General features: G+C 47.9%; 1 protein-coding gene across 3 annotated transcripts in view; it reads left to right on the top strand.

Annotated features, from left to right (window-relative positions):
- The window catches only part of shisa10.1 (shisa family member 10, tandem duplicate 1), a 123,953-nt gene extending 104,579 nt beyond the window's left edge, over nucleotides 1-19,374 (top strand). For all 3 annotated transcript variants that reach the window (XM_072472602.1, XM_072472603.1, XM_072472604.1), the window contains 2 exons: nucleotides 7,043-7,333; nucleotides 16,833-19,374. In XM_072472602.1, coding sequence (XP_072328703.1) covers nucleotides 7,043-7,333; nucleotides 16,833-16,975 — 434 coding nt within the window. In that variant the 3' untranslated portion in view covers nucleotides 16,976-19,374. The remainder of the gene's footprint in view (nucleotides 1-7,042; nucleotides 7,334-16,832) is intronic.
- Nucleotides 19,375-22,228: the final 2,854 nt, after the last annotated feature.

The following is a 22,228-nucleotide window of genomic DNA, read 5'->3' on the forward strand; positions in this document are numbered from 1 at the left end:
CTTCGAAACTAACAAAGTATTTTTCAAATTTAGCAACTTCTGTGATACACGGTCAATTTTCACCAGGCATTCGTCCCATAAATAGCAATAAGAGAATTTTTAAAAAAAATTTTAAGGAACAATTTAGCGTGGCCAATCCACCTAACCTGCACATCTTTGGGTTGTGGGGGTGAAACCTACGCAGACACGAGGACAATGTGCAAACTGCACACGGACAGTGACCCGGGGCCGGGATTGAACCCGGGTCCTCAGCGCCATAGGCAGCAGTGCTAACCACTATGCCACCATGCCGCCTGCAATAAGAGAAATAAACAGATGATCTGTCTTTAGTCAAGTGAGGTAGAGCAAGGGGAACAAGCAACATTTTGAATGTGGAAGCAGGGTCTTTCACCAAAAGCCTCAATTCCACCTCCCAAATATTACTTCCATTTCTGCCTGCCTCACCCACTTAAACTCTCAAGTGCACCTTGCTCACCTACAGATTTAGTTTCTCCGGTGTGCATCTCACTAAACTTCGAAATTCCAACCACTCTAGATTTCCACTGACCATATCCTATCTCGCACAAAGTTTCCGCTTCCTCCTCAGCCTTGTAGTACCGGTTAACGCCTAATGCTTCCGATGCTTCTGTGCAACACCTGCGGCCTTGCTCCTCCCTAGCACTGCATCTTCCTTGAGATCTGCTTCACTGCTTGCACCCTATTTTTTTTTTAAATTTCCCCCTCTTTCTGTTTCCTCCCCACTGCAGCATTGGTGGAATAATGTTCAGCCGTTTCACTCTGCAACATTCTTCACACACACCTCCCACCTTGATGCATTAAGTTACACCTTCAGTAGCTTCCTACAATAAAACTGTCTCCGAAACAGCATTGCCAGCCACCTCTCCGAACTTCCTGCCTTTCTGAAACTATCCGCTGCATCCAGGGTGCAATATAAATGCAGGTAATAGTGGGGCAGTTCATGAATGGAATGTGAATTGGCGAATTTAGGGGCAAAGGACAGTTTGAAATTGTTTAAGTCAATGGCTACAAAATTTCAATCGGTTCATTCTGCCAATGAATGTGTAGTAGGGTGAGCCGTGAGTTGAGAGATTGAGACCGTTTCTCAAATTATTATTTAAAAAATAAATTTAGAGTACCCAATCATTTTTTTTCCAATTAAGGGACAATTTAGCGTGGCCAATCCACCAACTCTGCACATCCTTGGGTTGTGGGGGTGAAGTCCATGCAGGCATGGGGAGAATGTGCAAACTCCACACTGTAACCCAGGGCCGGGATCGAACCCGGGTGTATTAGTGAGAGGCAGCATGGTTTTGTGAAGGGGAGGTCGTGTCTTACTAACTTGATAGAGTTTTTCGAGGAGGTCACAAAGATGATTGATGCAGGTAGGGCAGTGGCTGTTGTCTATACGGACTTCAATAAGGCCTTTGTCAAGGTCCCGCATGGTAGACTAGTACAAAAGGTGAAGTCACAGGGGATCAGGGGTGAGCTGGCAAGGTGGATACAGAACTGGCTAGGTCATAGAAGGCAGAGAGTAGCAATGGAAGGATGCTTTTCTAATTGGAGGGCTGTGACCAGTGATATTCCACAGGGATCAGTGCTGGAACCTCTGCTGTTTGTAGTATATATAAATGATTTGGAGGAAAATGTAACTGGTCTGATTAGTAAGTTTGCAGACGACACAAAGGTTGGTGGAATTGCAGATAGCGATGAGGACTGTCAGAGGATACAGCAGGATTTAGATTGTTCGGAGACTTGGGCAGAGAGATGGCAGATGGAGTTTAATCCGGACAAATGTGAGGTAATGCATTTTGGAAGGTCTAATGCAGGTAGGGAATATACAGTGAATGGTAGAATCCTCAAGAGTATTAAAAGTCAGAGAGATCTAGGAGTACAGGTCCACAGGTCACTGAAAGGGGCAACACAGGTGGAGAAGGTAGTCAAGAAGGCATACGGCACGCTTGCCTTCATTGGCCGGGGCATTGAGTATAAGAATTGGCAAGTCATGTTGCAGCTGTATAGAACCTTAGTTAGGCCACACTTGGAGTATAGCGTTCAATTCTGGTCGCCACACTACCAGAAGGGTGTGGAGGCTTTAGAAAGGGTGCAGAAGAGATTTACCAGAATGTTGCCTGGTATGGAGGGCATTAGCTATGAGGAGGGGTTGAATAAACTCTGTTTGTTCTCACTGGAACGAAGGAGGTTGAGGGGCGACCTGATCGAGGTCTACAAAATTATGAGGGGCATAGACAGAGTGGATAGTCAGAGGCTTTTTCCCAGGGTAGAGGGGTCAATTGCTAGGGCATAGATTTAAGGTGAGAGGGGCAAGGTTTAGAGTAGATGTACGAGGCAAGTTTTTTTACACAGAGGGTAGTGGGTGCCTGGAACACGCTACCGGAGGAGGTGGTGGAAGCAGGGACGATAGTGACATTTAAGGGGCATCTTGACAAATACATGAATAGGATGGGAATAGAGAGATACGGACCCAGGAAGTGTAGAAGATTGTACTTTAGTCGGGCAGCATGGTCGGCACGGGCTTGGAGGGCCGAAGGACCTGTTCCTGTGCTGTACATTTCTTTGTTCTTGTTCCTCAGCGCCGTAGGCAGCTGTGCTACCCACTCCGCCACCGTGCCGTCTCCTTCTCAAATTATGGGGGTCAAGGGCAGCACGGTAGCATTGTGGATAGCACAATTGTTTCACAGCTCTAGGGTCCCAGGTTCGATTCCAGCTTGGGTCACTGTCTGTGTGGAGTCTGCACATCCTCCCCGTGTGTGCGTGGGTTTCCTCCGGGTGCTCCGGTTTCCTCCCACAGTCCAAAGATGTGCAGGTTATGTGGATTGGCCATGCTAAATTGCCCTTAGTGTCCAAAATTGTCCTTTGTGTTGGGTGGGGCTACTGGGTTATGGGGATAGGGTGGAGGTGTGGACCTTGGGTAGGGTGCTCTTTCAAAGAGCCGGTGCAGACTCGATGGGCCGAATGGCCTCCTGCACTCTAAATTGTATGATTCTATGATAAAATCATTTGTACATAGGCAGCAGATGCATCAGCAGTACACACACACACTGACAAAGCTATAGGAGGCCAAGCATTGGTAAAGACAAAGTACGAGAAGTAGTGGACTACATTGGAATCAGGATTATGCTTGTGAACAGAAGGAAGAAGTGGGGAATATGGTTGTTTTATGGTCTTTTTGTGACTCCTTGGAAGAGCAAATCAAGAGCAATAAACTCTTTTAGGATCCATTGAGCTGGCAATCATCTTCTCAGCAGGGCGAAGCTTCAGATCTCATTTAACCACAGCGCAGTTATGCCCTGCCAGTAAATGGCTTTGAGCGTAAGTTTGTGCACAGACTAGTGTACTGTAGGTTGCAGTTGATTACGAGGAATGTATGCTATGTCGTAAAGTGCAGCTTAGCAACTTGCATTAATTATGGACACTAACTTGTGAAGAAACAATGGTCACTTGTTTCGAAAGGAGTGGAGTGGGGGGGAGGGGGGGGGATGTTTAAGAGGGGTGGGGGGAGGGGGTGGGATGTTTGGGGAGTTGGTGTGGATTTTAAAAGATTCTGTGTACATTTAAATTGGGTTAAAATGTTGCACCAACCGCAACAGGGGTGATTTTCTATTTCCGTGAAAGGAAATAGGAAGGCGTGTATGTATTTATTTTTGTATACTTTTATTATGTAACCAGTTGGTTTAGAGACATTCTATTAACTCAGTTTGTCTGCATGGTAAACATTGTGAAGTCTCGTGAAGGTTAGTTTATGAGGCTGTGAATCTTTTTTATAAATAATTTTTATTGGGGTTTTCACAAAATATCAACAACAGAATGAAAAAGAAACCCAATAGAATTAAATACAGAACAAAGTAAAACAACCCCCATGCCCCTTCCCCCCTATACATAAATAATAAATTAACACCCCAAATTAACACAAAGCAAACATAGCAAATATATACATCCCCTCAGATCCCCCAGTGTAAACAAACGAAAATAAAATAGAACCTCCCCCCCTCCGGGTTGCTGCTGCTGACCATTGTCTATCGTTCTGCCAGGAAGTCCAAGAACGGTTGCCACCACCTAAGGAACCCTTGTAGCGATCTCCTTAAGGCAAATTTCACCCTCTCCAATTTAATAAACCCCGCCATATCGTTGATCCAGGATTCCACGCTTGGGGGCCTCGCATCCCTCCACTGAAGAAGAATCCTTCGCTGGGCTACCAGGGACGCAAAGGCCAGAATACCGGCCTCTTTTGCCTCCTGCACTCTCGGCTCCCCTGCAACCCCAAATATTGCGAGCCCCCAGCCCAGCTTGACCTTGGATCCTACCACCCCCGACACCGTCCTTGCTACGCCCTTCCATAATTCCTCCAGCGCTGGGCATGCCCAGAACATATGGGTGTGATTTGCTGGGCTCCCTGAGCACCTAACACATCTGTCCTCTCCCCGCAAAGAACCGGCTCATCCTCGTCCCGGTCATGTGTACCCTGTGCAGCACCTTAAACTGTATGAGGCTGGGCCTCGCGTACGAAGAGGAAGAGTTCATCCTCCCTAGGGCATCTGCTCACGTCCCCTCTTCGATCCCCTCCCCCAACTCCTCCTCCCACTTACCTTTAGCTCTACCACCGAGGCCTCCTCCTCCTCCTGCATCACCTGGTAAGTTTCCGAGATCTTCCCCACTCCAATCCACCCCCCCGAGAGCACCCTGTCCTGTACTGTGCGTGGCAGCAGCCGCGGGAATTCCACCACTTGCCGCCTGGCAAACGCCCTTACCTGTAAGTACCTGAAGGTGTTCCCCAGGGTGGAGCCCATACTTCTCCTCCAGCTCACCCAGGCTCGCGAACTTCCCGTCCACAAACAGGTCCCCCAACCTTCTTATCCCTGCCCTGTGCCACCCCAAAAACCCTCCATCTATTCTTCCTGGGACAAACCGGTGGTTCCCCCGTATTGGGGTCCACACCAAGGCCCCAACTTCCTCCACTGCCCCCAGATTTTGAGGGTAGCCGCCACTACTGGGCTCGTGGTATACCTCATTGGTGGGAGCGTTGCCAGCGCCTCCAGGCTCGTACCCTCACAAGATGCCGTCTCCAGCCTCTTCCATGCAGCCCACTTGCGCACCATCGCCGCATTGGCGGCCCACTAGTACCCACAGAGGTTGGGCAGTGCCAGCCCCCCCCCCCCCCCCCCCCCATCCCTACTCCGCTCCAGGAACACCCTTCTCACCCTCGGAGTCCCTCGCGCCACACCATAAGCTTAGCAAATGAACCTATCAACCAAGCTGTTACATCAGCAATTCCGGAATAGAATAAAAACAGAAAATGCTGAGAGAACGTAGCCAGTCTGGCAGCAACTGTGGAGTGCGAAACAGCCAAGTCTGCTGGCTCTTCATCTGTGATCGTCAGCTTTTTGCACTTTTTGTTAAGTATTCCCTGGTGTGGGTGGATTGTCGTGTTTTACGCTCAAAATGGCCACTTCTCAACCACTTTCAATTAATCAGGTGAACTTTGAACTCATCATAAATACTGATGTGCCCACATAAATAATGATGTGCCCCATATAATGAAGGGAAAATATAACTGAATCACCATTTTGACAGGGATGAGAGTGAATTTGAGGCTCCCTCAATGATTATTAACACAAGCCTATTTTTAGTGGCTATAGGATTACATTCGAACATCATGGTGAAATTTGAGAGTTAATCCAGTGTATTTGTTCATACGATATAGACTAACCATATTGCAGTCATTAACTACTCCTTAATCCTGGATAAACCTGTGGCAATTATTTGGATCACTGTTCGTGTTTTCTGGTTGGGTGTGATTACTCATCAACAGGGCAAACAATTGATATTCATCAGAGCAGCCACAAGCCAAATCACTTTGAGCTCTATGATCCTGTAGCTTTAACATCTTAACCTCCAGCGACTGGATGCAAATCTAGTCCACATGGATTCTGGCTTGAAGCACACTGGTTGGCAGTTTGAATCCTGTTTCTATTCAATTTGGTCCACATCGCAAACTGTTACTTTAGCTCAAATTGATATTAAACTATCAGTTTCACCGATGTACTTTTTTTGGTGCCATCTCTGCTCTGTGTTCAGCTAAAATTTAGTATACAGTACTGTTGAATCTCTTGCCACTAAATCTTTGTCCATGGCTATGAACCATGACCAGGTTGGATAAGGATAGGGCAGCACGGTGGCGCAGTGGGTAGCCTTGCTGCCCCACGGCGCCAAGGTCCCAGGTTCGATCCCGGCCCCGGGTTGCACTCCGTGTGGAGTTTGCACATTCTCCCCGTGTTTGCGTGGGTTTTGCCCCCACAGCCCAATGATGTGCAGGGTAGGTGGATTGGCCATGCTAAATTGCCCCTGAATTGAAAATAAATGAATTGGGAAGTTTATTTTTAAAAAGGTTTGGTAAGGATAGCAGGTTTCCGGGCGGCACGGTAGCGCAGTGGTTAGCACTGCTGCCTTACGGCGGCAGCGAGGATCTGCGTTCACTCCCAGCCCTGGGGGTTTGCACATTCTCCCTTTGTCTACGTGGGTCTCACACCCACAAACCCAAAGATGTGCAGGGTAGGTGGATCGGCACACTAAATTGCCCCATAATTGGGGGGAAAGATGAATTGGGTACTCTAAATTTTTTTTTTAAGTAGGCTGATGCCAAACTTTGACCCCTGGTAGACATCCAGAAGCTGAAAAATGCCAATTCTAATTCAGTTTAATAAAATCTGGTGAAGGGGAGACACATAAACAAGTCCTTTCCACTGAATGTAGTATATCATGTAAGATGCTCTTAAATCTACCTTAGTTGCAATGCTTTGTCTGATGGGGCAGATTGAAAAGGAGGTATTGTAACATGGTTTGAGTCAACACCAGCCTATGCCCCATCCCCGGCTATCTTTTATTTTTGGGAGGAATATTTTGCATTCAACATGACTGTGTTCTTGACCATTCTCCGCGACCATTTTCCTTTTAACAAGTTTGCCGATAACAGCTTAATTTTACTTTTAATGAACTAACGAATGATTTTGTCTGTCATTCTCTTTAGCTGTTGTTACAAGTTCAACTACAACTACGGTGGTACAGTCTGCGTATCCCCAGCAACCACAAGTACCAGCACAAGGTTTTGTTCCATATCAAGGCTATACTCCTATGCCAGTTCAGCCAGCATCAGCTACAGGCCCCTATCCGGGAAGCGGACCTTATCCGGGAAGCGGACCTTATCCTGCAAGTGGTCCCTATCCTCCAAGCGGCCCTTATCCTGCAAGCAGTCCCTATCCACCACCATATCCAACTCCATATTCTGGCCAGCCACCTTCATATCAAGACACTGTGGCAAGTGAGTAAGCTTAATGTAGCAATATGCAGGAATTTACTCATTAAATGCAAGTTTTGTGATGCAGCTGTCTGGTTGGTGCATTGGAGAATTTCACTGTACTTCATGGGCAGTGATGGACTTTGTGTTTTGCCGTGGACTCATTTAAAATACATGCACTCAATAAGTGAGATTGTTAACAAGTTGGCACAAACATGGGCTGGATTCTTCGGTCCCACAGCCACGTTGTTCACTGGCGGCGGGATTCTTTCCTCCCGCCGTTTGTTAATGGGTTTTCCCATTGAAGCCGCGCCACGCCGCTGGGAAACCTGCAGGCAGGGGTGTGCTGCCGGCGGGAACAGAGTCGCAACAGCCAGAGAATTCCGGCCCATATAAATTTGAGGGAAGAAACAAGAGACCAAATATGAATCCAGTTGAATTTTATGTTTTCCGTAAGTCTATGCTCGTATAACTTTGTATGTTGTGAGTGCAAGCAGAGTGTGACAGATTCCAACACAGTTGGTATTTTCTGTTATTCTTCTTCCTGGTCTCTGCCACTTGACTTCCTCACAAAAAAACAGCACAGCTTTCCGACTGTTGATCCCCATTCCAATTCTCTTCTCATACCTATTGGTGCATTAAGGCAAAACCTTCGCCCCTTTCCATAGCTAGTAATTCCTGGAACGGGTCACGAGTCTGTCACCAGGGGCTTATAGCTTGAAGTGCGCCACTCCACATCAAGTGTGCCTGACCAGGAGTCTCTCCCACTCTTACCACCAGCCATTGGCATGTTGGAATGATTTTCAGGTCGACACACTTGACCATCAAGTCCTGGGGGTAGGACCCGAATCAAGAGCTGCTGGCTCAGAGGTAGGGACACTACCCACTGTGCCCCAAAACCTACTGTTCCCTACTGTTGTGGCTGCCATTTAATATAGTTAGTGATACGTGGTTGGAACATGAGTACACTTGATCGGCAATGAAAAGATCATGTGCAAGGCCAAAACTGGGTAAGATGTGAATGGAAAAGCACACTGGGCAGAAAACTGAACTGTATCATTAGGGGATCTTATAGTGCTTATATGACATCCCATTACCACAAGTGAACTGGTTGGCCGTAAATATTTCTATTATTGATGTCAACTAATTTTCAAAGGCCAGAAAATGTGGGAAAGTTCTAAAATATCTCCAAATGTATGTGTGAAGATTCTGCCACTATGGACAGCACGGTGGCGCAGTGGGTTAGCCCTGCAGCCTCACAGCGCCGAGGTCCCAGGTTCGATACCGGCTCTGGGTCACTGTCTGTGTGGAGTTTGCACATTCTCCCCGTGTTTGCGTGGGTTTCGCCCGCACAACCCAAAAGATGTGCAGGCTAGATGGATTGGCCACACTAAAAAATTGCCCCTTAATTGGAAAAAATGAATTGGGTACTCTAAATGTATTTTTAAAAAAGATTCTGCCACTATTTATGGTTGCTTAAATACATAGTTTGGCCTGGGTCATGAACCCTTAAAGCATTCATTGGAATTTCCTTGTCCACTATTTCAGCAGATGCATTAACAGTTTTTTTGTATAAGATTTCAAACCATCACCTAATAGTGGACAAGGTGTTTCATACATGCTGTCAGGTGTAATTCCAAGGTCTTCGCTCACTTAACTTTTGACATTTCCAAAGCTGGATTTAATGCAGCCCGTTGGGGTGGGATAGATGGAGCCAGCCCACTTGGTCACAGCAGAGACCCCAGCTCGAATTCACCCAAGCAAAACCTCCCCCAGTTAAGTCGGAGGGTGGAAGGGGCTAACACAGGATTCCCAGCTGCTGGCGGAATGATGTCAAACAGGGTCATTAATGAACCAATTGGCACCAATTACCTCTGAACACAATTGAGTGGTGGCTCTAGATCAGGTGGAGGCCATATGGCCTTCCTACAGTCTTGGAAGGCTGCCTAGCAACCCCTGCCCGGTTTCCCACACTGCCTGACTGGGGGACTCCACATTGGTGGAAGGGTGATTGGGGTGGGTGATCGCTGCAAGCCGCCCCAGCAGCCTTGCCTCTGAACTCTCCCTGATTTCCCCACTGTGATCCTCGTCCCATCCTCACTCACCAATAGTCTGGGAGCCGTGTTGATTCTGGTCTTAATGGGTCCCTTGCCACCAGCTGCCACGTACCGCTGCAGTTGGTGCTGGCAGCAAGAGGAGCTGCCAACCTCTGATTGGCTGGCAGCTCTTGCAGGCGGGACTTCCACCACTGGGGGCCTAAAACCCGGGGAAAGACCAACAGTGACCACTGAAGTGACAGATTCCAAATGGGGCCTCCCACACCCAACTGACAGGTAGTCCGTACCGGTTCTTTGACCAGTGAGCGAGACCCTCATCGCCCCGACAGAATCCCCACCACTGATTCAGTGCAAGTTTTATAATTGTAGTACCTCTGGTTTTGCAAACCATCAAATGCAAATACACCAAATGTCCAAAAGTATTTGACTACATTCCGGTGCTATACACTCCAGTTGCACACCAATTCAATTTGGGGGTCTGATTAAATTGTGCATTGTGGCAAAACGTTACAAAACAGTGCTCAGCAGTGACCAATGAATATACCTTCAGTTTTCCAACTCAGTGACCAGTTTATAGGGTTAATTTGGAAGCATTTATCTATGAACAAAAGCTTTAACATCGATCAGATAGTTTTTAAAAAAGGCTTCATCACTATTTTTTCTGAGATATTCAAATGTTACCAAAATGAGATTTCTTTTGGTGTTGGACTTTTTCTGGGCTAGATTGCCTTGTTACTTTAAACACCAGAGTATACATGCGTAATTGTAACAATGCAGTAACAGGTCTTTATTAAGACACCCATACTTCATGATACTGCTGTGAGTTTTCAGGTCCATCACCCAAGCTCATACCCACTTCATATGCTAATTTTACCTTGGAGCTCTACATTTTGTTACAATCAGGTGAGGAGGGTTCGAATGGCTCTCCTTTTATCCCACTCCTCCTTTGACTGTAACAGGTTTTTTGCAACAAGGGTATGTTTATCAATTCAGTGAGTATTTAACTGCTTGTGTGCCGTGATCATGAACAGAGCAAATCAAGAAGGATTTCTTCAGTTTAACAAAGAAAGGGATTAGCTTCATTGTGTTAAATCCGGCCTAACTAAAATAATAAATACACTCCAACTTTCATGTGTACGCACACACTTTCATTTCTCTAAGACACAACAAACAGAGTGAGGAAGGGTAGATTAATCAAAGTAGAGTTCAGAGAAATAATAAGGGTACAAGGTCTGTCATAATATACACCAGTATATGAAAATGAAATGAAAATCGCTTATTGTCACAAGTAGGCTTCAAATGAAGTTACTGTGAAAAGCCCCTAGTCGCCACATTCCGGCACCTGTTTGGGGAGGCTGGTACGGGAATCGAACCGTGCTGCTGGCCTGCCTTGGTCTGCTTTAAAAGCCAGCAATTTAGCCCAGTGAGCTAAACCAGCCCCTCATAGTGCAGACACACACTGATGGACACATAGTGGGACCAATCAACACACACAACACTGCAGCCAATCACCAGTTAGAGCACACGCACTGTAAAGACATGGGGCATCAGAGTTCCCGCTCATTCGAGCTGCAGCTAGCTAGGAGGAGAGAGCTCACAGCCTGCAGCACAGACATTCACCATGTGCTGAGTGCATCGACTGGTTAGGACAAGGCAAAGGTCTTTAGTTAAAGCTAGTATCGTGTTAATCCACAGTCAGAGTATGTTAAGCAGTTAATGAGTCAATAAAATAGTGTTGCACTATTTCAAGTGTTGGTGACCTGTATGTGTTCCAAGGATCCAGAACACCCAACACAACATGATACCAGGAGTTGAGGAATATTAGCACTTCTTAGACCTACCTGCAAGTGATCTGCCTTCCGCCAGCATTCCGTCATCCTGCAACATGGACAACATCAGCCCGCCGCCGCCGCTCCGCATCGCCGGCAACCTAGGGGCCAACTGGAAGATATTCGAACAGCGCTTCCAGCTCTTCCTTGAGGCCACAGACAGGGAGGACGCCTCGGATACCAGTAAGATTGCTCTCTTCCTCTCCACGGCCGGAGACCATGCCATCCACATTTTCAATTCTCTCACCTTTGCGGATGATGAAGATAAAACAAAGTTCAAGACGGTCCTCCTCAAGTTTGACACTCACTGCAGAGTAGTGGTGAATGAAAGTTTCGAGCGCTACTTGTTCCAACAGCGTTTGCAGGGTAAGGAATAACCTTTCCAATCCTTTCTCACGCACCTCAGCATCCTTGCGCAGTCTTGTGGCTACGGGCCCACCTCCGACTCCATGATACACGACCAGATAGTTTTTGGTGTTCAGTCGGACACCCTACGACAGCAGCTCCTCAAAGTAAAGCAGCTCACCCTAGCGACCGCCTTCGAGACCTGCGTCTTACACGAAAACGCAACGAGTCGGTATTCCCACATCCAAGCGGCTGAAACGACACGGCAAGGTCCCCACGAGGCGGAACGGGTCCAAGCAATTGAGCAACTCCAGGGCCTCAGCCTGGATGAGGGCGGCCATTTCGCGCGCTTTTCGCGGACTCCCGCACTTGTGCGCACCAAACGAGGGGACGTCGACGTCGAAGAACGTAAAGCACAGGCGCGCACCACGCACGATCGCACCGCGCATGCGAGGTGGCGCAGCGAACGTGCTGACGCCACGACGTGCGGCAACTGTGGCTCCGCCCATTTAAAACGGCAATGCCCTGCCAAATCTCGACAATGCCTACGACGTGGCAGACTTGGCCACTGTGCTGCCTTATGCCCAGCAGCTCAGCCTGCCAACTCCCATCACTTCAGCCAGCCTCGCAGGAATGTCGAGCAATTCAACCCATGGTCACCGAGTCCGATGCGGACCTCCCACACAGCAGTGACACCGAGGACCCGAAGGCGCCTTTTCGAGTCGGTGTCATGACAAAAAACAGGCTGTCCCCGAAGCAAAGACACCAGCCACTGTCTGTATACAGCATCGATCCAAACGATGAGTGGTGTGCCACCCTGACGGTCAACCGGTCCCAAATATGATTCTGCCTGGACACTGGTGCCTCCGCCAATCTCATTGCGCGGACTGACTTCCAAAGCCTTTGTGTCAAACCAGCCATCCTTCCATCAGCCTGCCAGCTATTGGATTATAATGGCAATGTCATTGCTGCTAGCGGCTCATGCCAACTTGAAGTGACGCACAGGTCACGCAAAGCCATCCTTCCTTTTGAAATCGTGGGCTCCTCGAAAGACTCCCTGCTTGGCGCGCAGACATGCAAGCTGTTGAACCTAGTTCAGAGAGATCACTCTCTCTCCTGATGACACGTCTGCCTTTCAGGACACTGACTTCAGGGCGCAACTCGACGCCATCATCGACCAGCACCACAACGTCTTCGAAGGCATGGGCACGCCCCCATAAACCTACAAGATCTTATTGAAACAGAATGCCACGCCTGTGGTGCATGCACCTCGCAGGGTCCCAGCACCCCTTAAGGACCACCTCAAGCAGCAGCTGCAGGACCTCCAAGACCAAGGAGTGCCCTCCAGAGTCACGGAACCAACCGACTGGGTCAGTTCCATGGTATGTGTAAAAAAGCCTTCCGGCGAATTGAGAGTTTGCATTGATCCCAAGGATCTGAATCGCAATATCATGAGGGAGCATTATCCAATTCCCAAGCGCAAAGAGATCACATGCGAGATGGCTCTCACCAAGCTCTTCACCAAACTCGACGCCTCAAAAGGATTCTGGCAAATCCAGCTCGACAAATCCAGCAGGAAACTGTACCTTTAACACCCCATTTGGCAGATATTGTTACAACAGGATGCCGTTTGGGATCATATCTGCTTCAGAGGTGTTACTTAGGATCATGGAACAAATGATGGAAGCCATTGAAGGTGTTCGCGTCTATGTCGACGACATAATCATTTGGTCCACCACCCCGCAGGAGCATGTCAGTCGCCTACAGCGCGTGTTCAAACACATACGTGAGCAGGGCCTACTCCTCAACAGGGCCAAATGCTCCATTGGTCAAGTTCCTAGGGGACCACATCTCCCAGTTGGGTGTGCGGCTGGATGTGGACAAGGTGGCTGCTATCACAGTCATGAAAATGCCAGAGGACAAGAAGGCGGTCCTCTGATTTCTGGGCATGGTCAACTTTTTAGGGAAGTTCATCCCTAACCTCGACTCTCATACTACGGCTCTCAGGAACCTGGTCAGGAAGACGACAGACTTCCAATGGCTCCCTGGCCACGACCGCGAATGGAGAGAACTCAAAACTAAACTCACCACGGCCCCGGTCTTAGCTTTCTTTGACCCAGCAAAAGAGACCAAAATTTCGACCGATGCCAGCCAATCCGGCATTGGGGCAGTGCTCCTGCAACACGATGAGACCTCACCATGGGCCCCCGTTGCATATGCGTCACACGCCATGACCCCCACGGAGCAGCGCTACGCGCAGATAGAAAAGGAGTGCCTGGGCCTTCTGACCGGTGTGGTTAAGTTTCACGATTATGTGTACGGATTCCTCAATTCATCGTCGAGACCAACCATCGCCCGCTGGTCAATATAATACAGAAAGACTTGAACGACATGACGCTTCGCCTCCAGCGTATTCTTCTCAAGCTCTGGCGATATGACTTCCAGCTGGTATACACCCCAGGCAAAGACCTCATCATTGCCGACCCTCTCTCCAGGGCAGTCAACACTCCGTGTGACCCAGCGGGATTCGTCTGCCAGGTTGACTCCCATGTGGCCTTCGTGGCCTCCAATCTACCTGCAACGGATGAACGCCTCGCCCAAATTCGCCGCGAGATGGCTGCTGACCCTTTGCTACAGCGTGTCATGCGCCACCTAACAGACGGGTGGCTCAAGGGCCAATGCCCTCAGCTCTACAATGTCAGAGATGATCTGGCAGTAGTGTACGGGGTTCTTCTGAAACTGGACCGCATTGTCATCCCGCATAGCATGCGCCAGCTCGTCCTGGAACAGCGACACGAGGGCCATCTTGGCGTGGAAAAGTGCCGCCGATGGGCCCGAGAGGCAGTGTACTGGCCCGGCATTAATGAGGACATAGCCAACACAGTGCTCAACTGCCCCACTTGTCAGCGCTTCCAGCCGGCCCAACCACGTGAGACCCTGCAGCCCCATGAGTTGGTCACGTCACCTTGGACCAAGGTGGGCATCGACCTGTTCCACGCGCTGGGTAGAGACTATGTCCCGATCATGGACTACTTTTCAAATTACCCGGAGGTGATAAGGTTGCACGACATCACATCGTCTGCAGTCATCCGTGCCTGTAAGGACACCTTTGCTCGACACGGCATCCCACTCACGGTGATGTCGGACAATGGCCCCTGCTTCGCAAGCCAGGAATGGTCCAACTTTGCCAGGCTCCGCCCCACTGTCCACTGGCCTATCGCCAGCCCAGCTGCTCATGGGTCGCACCCTGAGGATGACGGTGCCGTCCATTCATGTCCCAGATCTCGACCACGTTCCGGTCCTTCGACGGATGCAGCTGTCTCGTGCACAGCACAAGGCAGCTCATGACTCCCGTGCAGCTGATCTCCCTGCTCTGGCTCCAGATGACAATGTCCACAACCATCTTCCGAATGGTGGCTAGTCTGCAACCGCTGTGGTCCTTCGGCAGGTGGCCCCCCGCTCGTTCCTGGTTCGTCTACCGGATCCTCCATTCTGTGCCGTAATCGACGTGCCCTTTGTCTCGTTCCGCGCTCGCTACGTGATCCTCCACTGTCGCCTCGACCTCCTGCTGACCCTGCCATGGACTATTCAGAGATCCCGGTCACTCTGCATCCTCCTCACTCTGACGCAGTCCAGCCCACTCCTCAGCCGGCTGTTCCCGACCCACCCTTGAGGCGTCAACCAGAATTTGTCGCCCACCTCAGAGACTTAATTTGGGAACTTTGTGGACTGATGGACTTTCTGATTTGTTCTGTTCTTCCGTTTAATCGTTTACATGGTTTGTACATAGTGTTCATCTCGTTATTCTTGTGACATACTGTTTTTATGCACCAGGCACCTTCCCATGTAAATAGCTTAGTTCGCATGTACATAGTCCTGTAAATATTTCGCACACACGTAGTCAGGGACATTCTCACCATACACACTTTATTGCCACACAGGTACATTTTTTTATAAAAGGGGGATGTCATAATATACACCAGTATATCATGGTGCAGACACATACTGATGGACACACAGTGGGACCAATCAACATACACAACACCGCAGCCAGTCACCAGTGAGAGCACACGCACTATAAAGACAGGGGGCATCAGAGTTCCCGCTCATTCGAGCTGCAGCTAGCTAGGAGGAGAGAGCTCACAGCCTGCAGCACAGACATTCACCATGTGCTGAGTGCATCGACTGGTTAGGACAAGGCAAAGGTCTTTAGTTAAAGCTGGTATCGTGTTACCCACAGTCAGAGTATGTTAAGCAGTTAATGATTCAATAAAATAGTGTTGCACTATTTCAAATGTTGGTGACCTGTATGTGTTCCACGGATCCAGAACACCCAACACAACACGGTCTATGGAGTTTGATGACTTTGGGATAATTTAATGGCCCTCTGGTTTTTTTCATGACTGGAATTTAAAGATGTAGCCGGCTGATTTGGCTGTCCTTCTGGAGACAGACACTGCAGGATTGATTTTCTTCGAGACGTTTCTGTCTGCAGCAGGGATATCCCTGGGTGGTCATTTTTATTTTTTAATTTAGAGTACCCAATTCATTTTTTCCAATTAAGGGGCAATTTAGCATGTCCATTCCACCTACCCTGCACATTTTTGGGTTGTGGGGGCGAAACCCACGCAAACACGGGTAGAATGTGCAAACTCCACACGGACAGTGACCCAGAGTCGGGATCGAACCTGGGACCTCGGCGCCGTGAGGCAGCAGTGCTAACCACTGTGCTGCCCAGGCTAGGGATTTTCACAATAACTTAATTGCAGTGTTAATGAAAGCCTACTCATGACAATAAAAACGATTATTATTATTAACGAAAACTTGAACTGCTGGAAGGAATCAACAAGTTTACAGTCTGAAAGCCCAATGTGCTCTGGGATCTCTCTTGCGTTTGGTCGAAGTGGGGTGTGAGGTGGGCAGCAAGTGCACTCTGAATACGGAGATCGGACATGAGTAAACTGCCAAACAGTTGCAAGAATAATGGCGTCACCGTCAAAAGCAAATGAATATATTGAGGACAATAGGACTGGCAGCAGATGAAACAATGTGACACGGGGTTTGTGAGGCTGTGCATTGCACTACTGGAATTGATGATTTTAAAGTATAAACCATGTTTACTGATAAAGAGAGGTTAGATAACTGATTCAAGGAAAAGGGAATAAAGTGTTGTGGGAACGAGGCAACAGCAAGAAATGATTGGACTGAATCACCTGTCTGTCAGTTATAATTTTGACAGAGAAATGCATTCGTTATATTCAGCACCAATGTTCTCTTCCCTTCTCATTTCAGCTGGTGCGAGTGCACCGTATCCAGGACAACCATCCTATGCTGCCGCACAGCCACCGTACAATCCTGCCTCTCAGCCACCGTACAATCCCGCCTCTCAGCCACCGTACAATCCCGCCTATGGAACTCCAGAGAAGTTACATTAGTAAACATGTGGCCAATTCGATTTGTCAAGTGCATTTACTGATCTATCTTAGCCTGTTCCTATTTTATACAGGGTGAATGCTGGAGAGGAATTATCTTGTAAGCATTTCAAACATGTTCAGCAGTTAACTGTAAATTACTTATGTTTAAAAGAGTTTATTTTTTTTCTCCCCTCCTCAGTTCCTTGACCGAGGAGATGTGAAGTCTGTTTTAACTCGGTTATCTTGATTTTTCCAACACTTTTGGATAAACCAGAGGTAGCACAACTTTGTTTTGTATATTCAAAAAGAAAGAAAAAAAAGGTTGCTTGAAGCTATCTTTCATTGCAAACATAGGTGTTTTTGCTTAATTTCCCCTTCTATGAAGGCTACCGCTTCACTACTTGCCATGAAAGAAGTCTCTTTTGCGAGTGGCGGCTTTTGCATCTTTTCTTTTAAAAGAGAGGAAATTAAAATGTGTTGTGTTTCATATTATTTTGAGTTTGCTGTTCGGTTCTCATAGATTCTTGTCTGTATACTGAAAGCAGGGATAAACCACAGCTGCATGGTAGATGGTCCAGGCCACTTCTTGAGATATTGCAGTTAGCACATCAGGAATCTGATGCTCAGCCTGGTGACTCCTATTCTAAAAAAAATAGGGAGAAAGGAAGGGCTAGCCTTGTGGTTTTCCATTTTCCTTTTGTACGTTTACCTCTGTCCTTCCTTCTTCCTGGATGTGCGTGGCACAATTCTCTTTGGTGACCAAACTGAAGAGCAGTTCTTTGTAAGGATTTTCTGCTTTTCACATCACGCGCTTTTTGATTTTCTGCCCAAGCAAAAGGATCCAAACAGTTGTTGGTAACAGCTGAAAGTGCAGACAAGCAGACAGCTTCAAACTGTTGCATATGTGCCACCCACCCACGGCAAGCTTAGTTGTTGCGGCACAAGGATGGAGGGCAGATTAAAGAAGCAGTGTGGCAGGGATTCTCGGGCCTCATCCGTGGCGGGACCCGTTTCGAACGAGAATGGAAAATTTGGCATTCCGGCCCAAATGCCATTCACTCTCATCGGGGCCGGCAAGCCCCTCCCGCAAACAAGGAGGGAAGATTTTGGCCACGGTAGCAACTGAACCAGCTCCACTTCTAGCAGTGCGCTGTAAAGGAGCACTGGAGTACCTTTCAGCCTGATCTCTCAAAGGAGCATGACGAGCTGTACAAGGAGGCTGTACAAAATTGTTCCGAATCAATAAAAACAATAAGGTGGCATGGTGGCACAATGGTTCGCACTGCTGCCTCACAGTGCCGGGGGCCCGGATTCAAATCCGGCCTTGGGTGACTCTGCAGAGTCTGCACTTTCTCCCTGCGTCTGCGTGGGTTTCTTCCAGGTTCTCCAGTTTCCTCCCGCAGTCTAAAGATGTGCAGGATAGGTGGATTGGCCATGCTAAATTTGCCCCTTCGTGTCCAGGGAGACACAGGTTAGGCTACGTGTATAGGGTGGAGTGAATCGGTGCAGTCTCAATGGGCTGAATGGCCTCTTTCCGCACTGTAGGGATTCTATGATTACCAGGTTAGGTTAAGGGGATAGGGCGGGGTGGACAACGGAGTGGACCTGTGTAGTAGAGTGCTCTTTCAGAGGGTCGGCGCAGACACAATGGGCCGATCAGCCTCCTTCTGCACTGTAGGGATTCTATCAATATCCATGTGCATGAATTGTTTTCAACTTCATGCCTTTTACGTCCACAAGGATCATTGAAATTGCTTCTAACACCCCGACCAGGTTGGACGCAAATTAGAAGTGGAATCGCCAAAGAATAGCAAATGTACTGACAAAAATCATGCAACCATCTTATTTGCTCTGTCACTTTAAATCACCTTCCACAACCACACTATTCACCTCCCCTCCCACCCTCCACTGAACCCCACAGAGACAGGCGATGGGATTTTCCAGCCCTGCCCACTGCTGTAATTGTCCCTTCCACTGCTGAAAGTCATAGAATCACTACAGTGCAGGAGGAGGCCATTCGGCCCATCGAGTCTGCACCGACCCACTGAAAGAGCGCCCTAACTAGGCTCCCGCCCTCCATCTGCAATCCTACTTAACCCGCACACCACTGTACACTAAGGGGCAATTTAGCATGGGCAATCCACCTAACCTGCACATCTTGGAACTGTGGGAGGAAGCTGGACATTTTTCTAAGCCGCTAAATCTCCCACAGCAGGTCCTGCCATGAGGGAACGGAAAATCCCTCAGAGGGTGAGCGCTTTTCTAAATAATTACATTGTAGCCGTTGTTTAAGGACTTTATTTGTACATTATCAGGGCAATTAGTATAATTAAGATGCAGTATCATTTGAACAATATTTTAACATCAAGTGTAATGTATAATAATTGTACAGTACAATAAAATCCGCATGTTCTGTCAAATTATTCTTGGTTGATCTATTGTTTTAAAACTGTAGCTGAACTTTTTTAAATAAGCACAAACCAGTGTTTTTAAACTGGGAATATCCATGTTTGATATTGAACTTCATCGCTCTTCCAGCGCTCCCCCACTCTCACTTTTATGTCTCATCATCGCAAAACATTCCTACGATGGATATCAAAGAGATTTGGGAACTAACTAAAAAAGATGTTCCCATATTCTGTACCAATCCCAAACTCGGAGGACTACCCCTTACCCCTGAGGTACTTTTCCATGTGGCCTACCTCTTAGCTGTACTGTCAAGTAGTCCTTTGTTGCGCTTAAATTTGTGCTGAGAAATTGCCCCAGGAGAAGATTCATCAGAAGGCAAAATATTGAATGAGAAAGTAGAATCAAAATACTGTGGCTGCTGGAACCTGAGATATAAATGGAAATGTTCAGCAGGCCAGGCAGCAGAGAGTTAGAATGACACAAGGGCTCGGGCAGCACTGTGGCACAGTGGTTAGCACTGCTGCCTCTTGGCACCGAGGACACGGGTTTGATCCCAGCCCCGGGTCACTGTCCGTGTGGGGTTTGCACATTCTCCCCGTGCCTGCGTGGGTCTCACCCTCACAACTCAAAAAGATGTGCAGGGTAGGTGGATTGGCCACTCTAAACTGCCCCTTAATTGGGGAAAAAAAGAATTGGGTACTCTAAATTTATTTTAAAAATAACAAAAGAGCCTGGCCAGCCTGAATCCCAACATGCCCCAACTCCACCAGTGGCAGCAACCAGAGGGAAATCCGCCAAAATACAATCCTTTGTGGAATTTTTGTCCGGCCCACTCCCTGAAATTAATCCACTGTTGCAGGTGACACCAGTCAACTGTAACTGGTCACCTTCCTTCGATGACCATGTCCACAATCTCCACTTTGTGACCAGAATTTGCACACCGTCGTGCTGACGTTTTTCAGTAGCACCGTTCTTTTGAAACTTTTAACAGCGCCAGAGAAGATACTTTGATTCAGTCAGCCTGAGTTGGATTCAGAGCCAGCTTGCCCAAAAGTCAAAGACTGGTTTTCCAACTGTCTTTTCCAGCCAGGAATCCTCAGTTGGAAATAATCTGGTGAAATTTAGAAAGATGGGAAGTGCTCATTTTCAGTGTTTTAGAGGCACTCAGGACAGCAGATGGGATTGATAGACCACCGTGTATTTCATTACGAGTGCCATGAGTACACAATATGCTGTTAACATTATATACAGCTTGCACTTTAATGGCATCATGGTGGTAAAACATGTCATGGACCTTCACAAAAGCAGCATCAAATCTTTTAAAAATACATTGACAGTACCCAATTCATTTTTTTCCAATTAAGGGGCAATTTATCGTGGCCAATCCACCTAACCAGCACATTTTTGGGTTGTGGGGGTGAAACCCACACAGACTCGGGGCGAATGTGCAAACTCCACGTGGAGAGTGACCCGGGGCCGGGATCGAACCCGGGTCCTCGGCTCGTGAGGTAGCTGATGCGCTAAGCGTCAAGAACCTCAAAGACATGTGAGACTTTAACTCAGGCTTTAATATACTACATGGGAGGCTTACCCGACACAGACGACCCCAGACAGAATGGGGCCTGTCCCAGAAGAGGTTCTTATACTGACTCCCGGGGGAGTGGCTAAGGCGGAGCTCTCCGTGGCCAGGTCGGGTTACCTACCAGTGACCGAACCTCTGCAGAGTTACAGTACAATACACAGTATTACAGGGCCATGTTACGCACAACTATTATATACTATGTACAATGGTAGGGAGGTACAGTGGTGTATCACCACAGTAGCAGTGCTAACCCTGCTGCCCTAGCTTTATCAAATTCGCCACCAAGTCACATAAGGAAATGTTAGAACAGATGATCAAAACTTTGATTGTAGGGGTAGGTTTTAAAGACGCCATGAAAGATGAACGTGAGGCAGAGTGGTTTTGACAGCGAATTCCAGAGCTTGAGGCCTAGGTAGCTGAAGACATGGCTGCCAATGATAGAACTGTTTAAAATCAGGTATCGCAAGAGGCCAAAATTAGAGGAGCCAGATTTCTCAGAAGAGGGTTCAAGAGATGGGGGAGGGGTGTGTTGGGTTGAGGCTAGGGAGGAATTTGAAAACATCTCTGTTTATATAATTGAGAGGCTTAACCATATTAGAGCTTCTGTGAACGGATGGGTGGGGCTACTCGGCTCTGTGGATACAGAGACATATGCACTCTGTGGCTTAGATGCGGTGAGTCATACCTCGTTGCTGTGGGCAATGAAACATCGTATTGAAAAGACACCTCCGCTTCAGGAAATGATACAATATTGTTTGAATTTGTTTAAAGTATTAATGTATGTACCTGGGAGTAAAATTATTATTTTTTTTTAAATTTAGAGTACCCAATTTATTTTTTCCAATTAAGGAAATTTAGTGTGGCCAATCCACCTTCTCTGCACATCTTTGGGTTGTGGGGGCGAAACCCACACAAACACTGGGAACTTTGCAAACCACATACGGACAGTGACCCGGGATCGAACCTGGGACCCCGGCGCCACTGTGCTGCCCTACCTGGGAGGAAAATTGATCTAGGTTTTCAACATTTTTTCAAGTAACGTTTAATGAGCTCTCAACCTTTAAACCTCCAGTTTCTGTTTTGGATTGAAAGCCTCATGCCTGGGTGTAACGATGCACATTTACAGACTTCTTTAGCAATACGAAAGCTATTTATTCATAAGAAAAACAGTACAGAGGCCAGCAGCCTCTCAGCTGCCCTAGTGCAGCACACTCGCTAACCCAGTCCCTGCATGTCTTCTGCCTGAGAGAGGACTCCACCCACCGGTGTCCCAATTGGTCCCT

The sequence above is a fragment of the Scyliorhinus torazame genome, chromosome 13 (genome assembly GCF_047496885.1).
Source record: "Scyliorhinus torazame isolate Kashiwa2021f chromosome 13, sScyTor2.1, whole genome shotgun sequence".
NCBI lineage: Eukaryota > Metazoa > Chordata > Chondrichthyes > Carcharhiniformes > Scyliorhinidae > Scyliorhinus > Scyliorhinus torazame.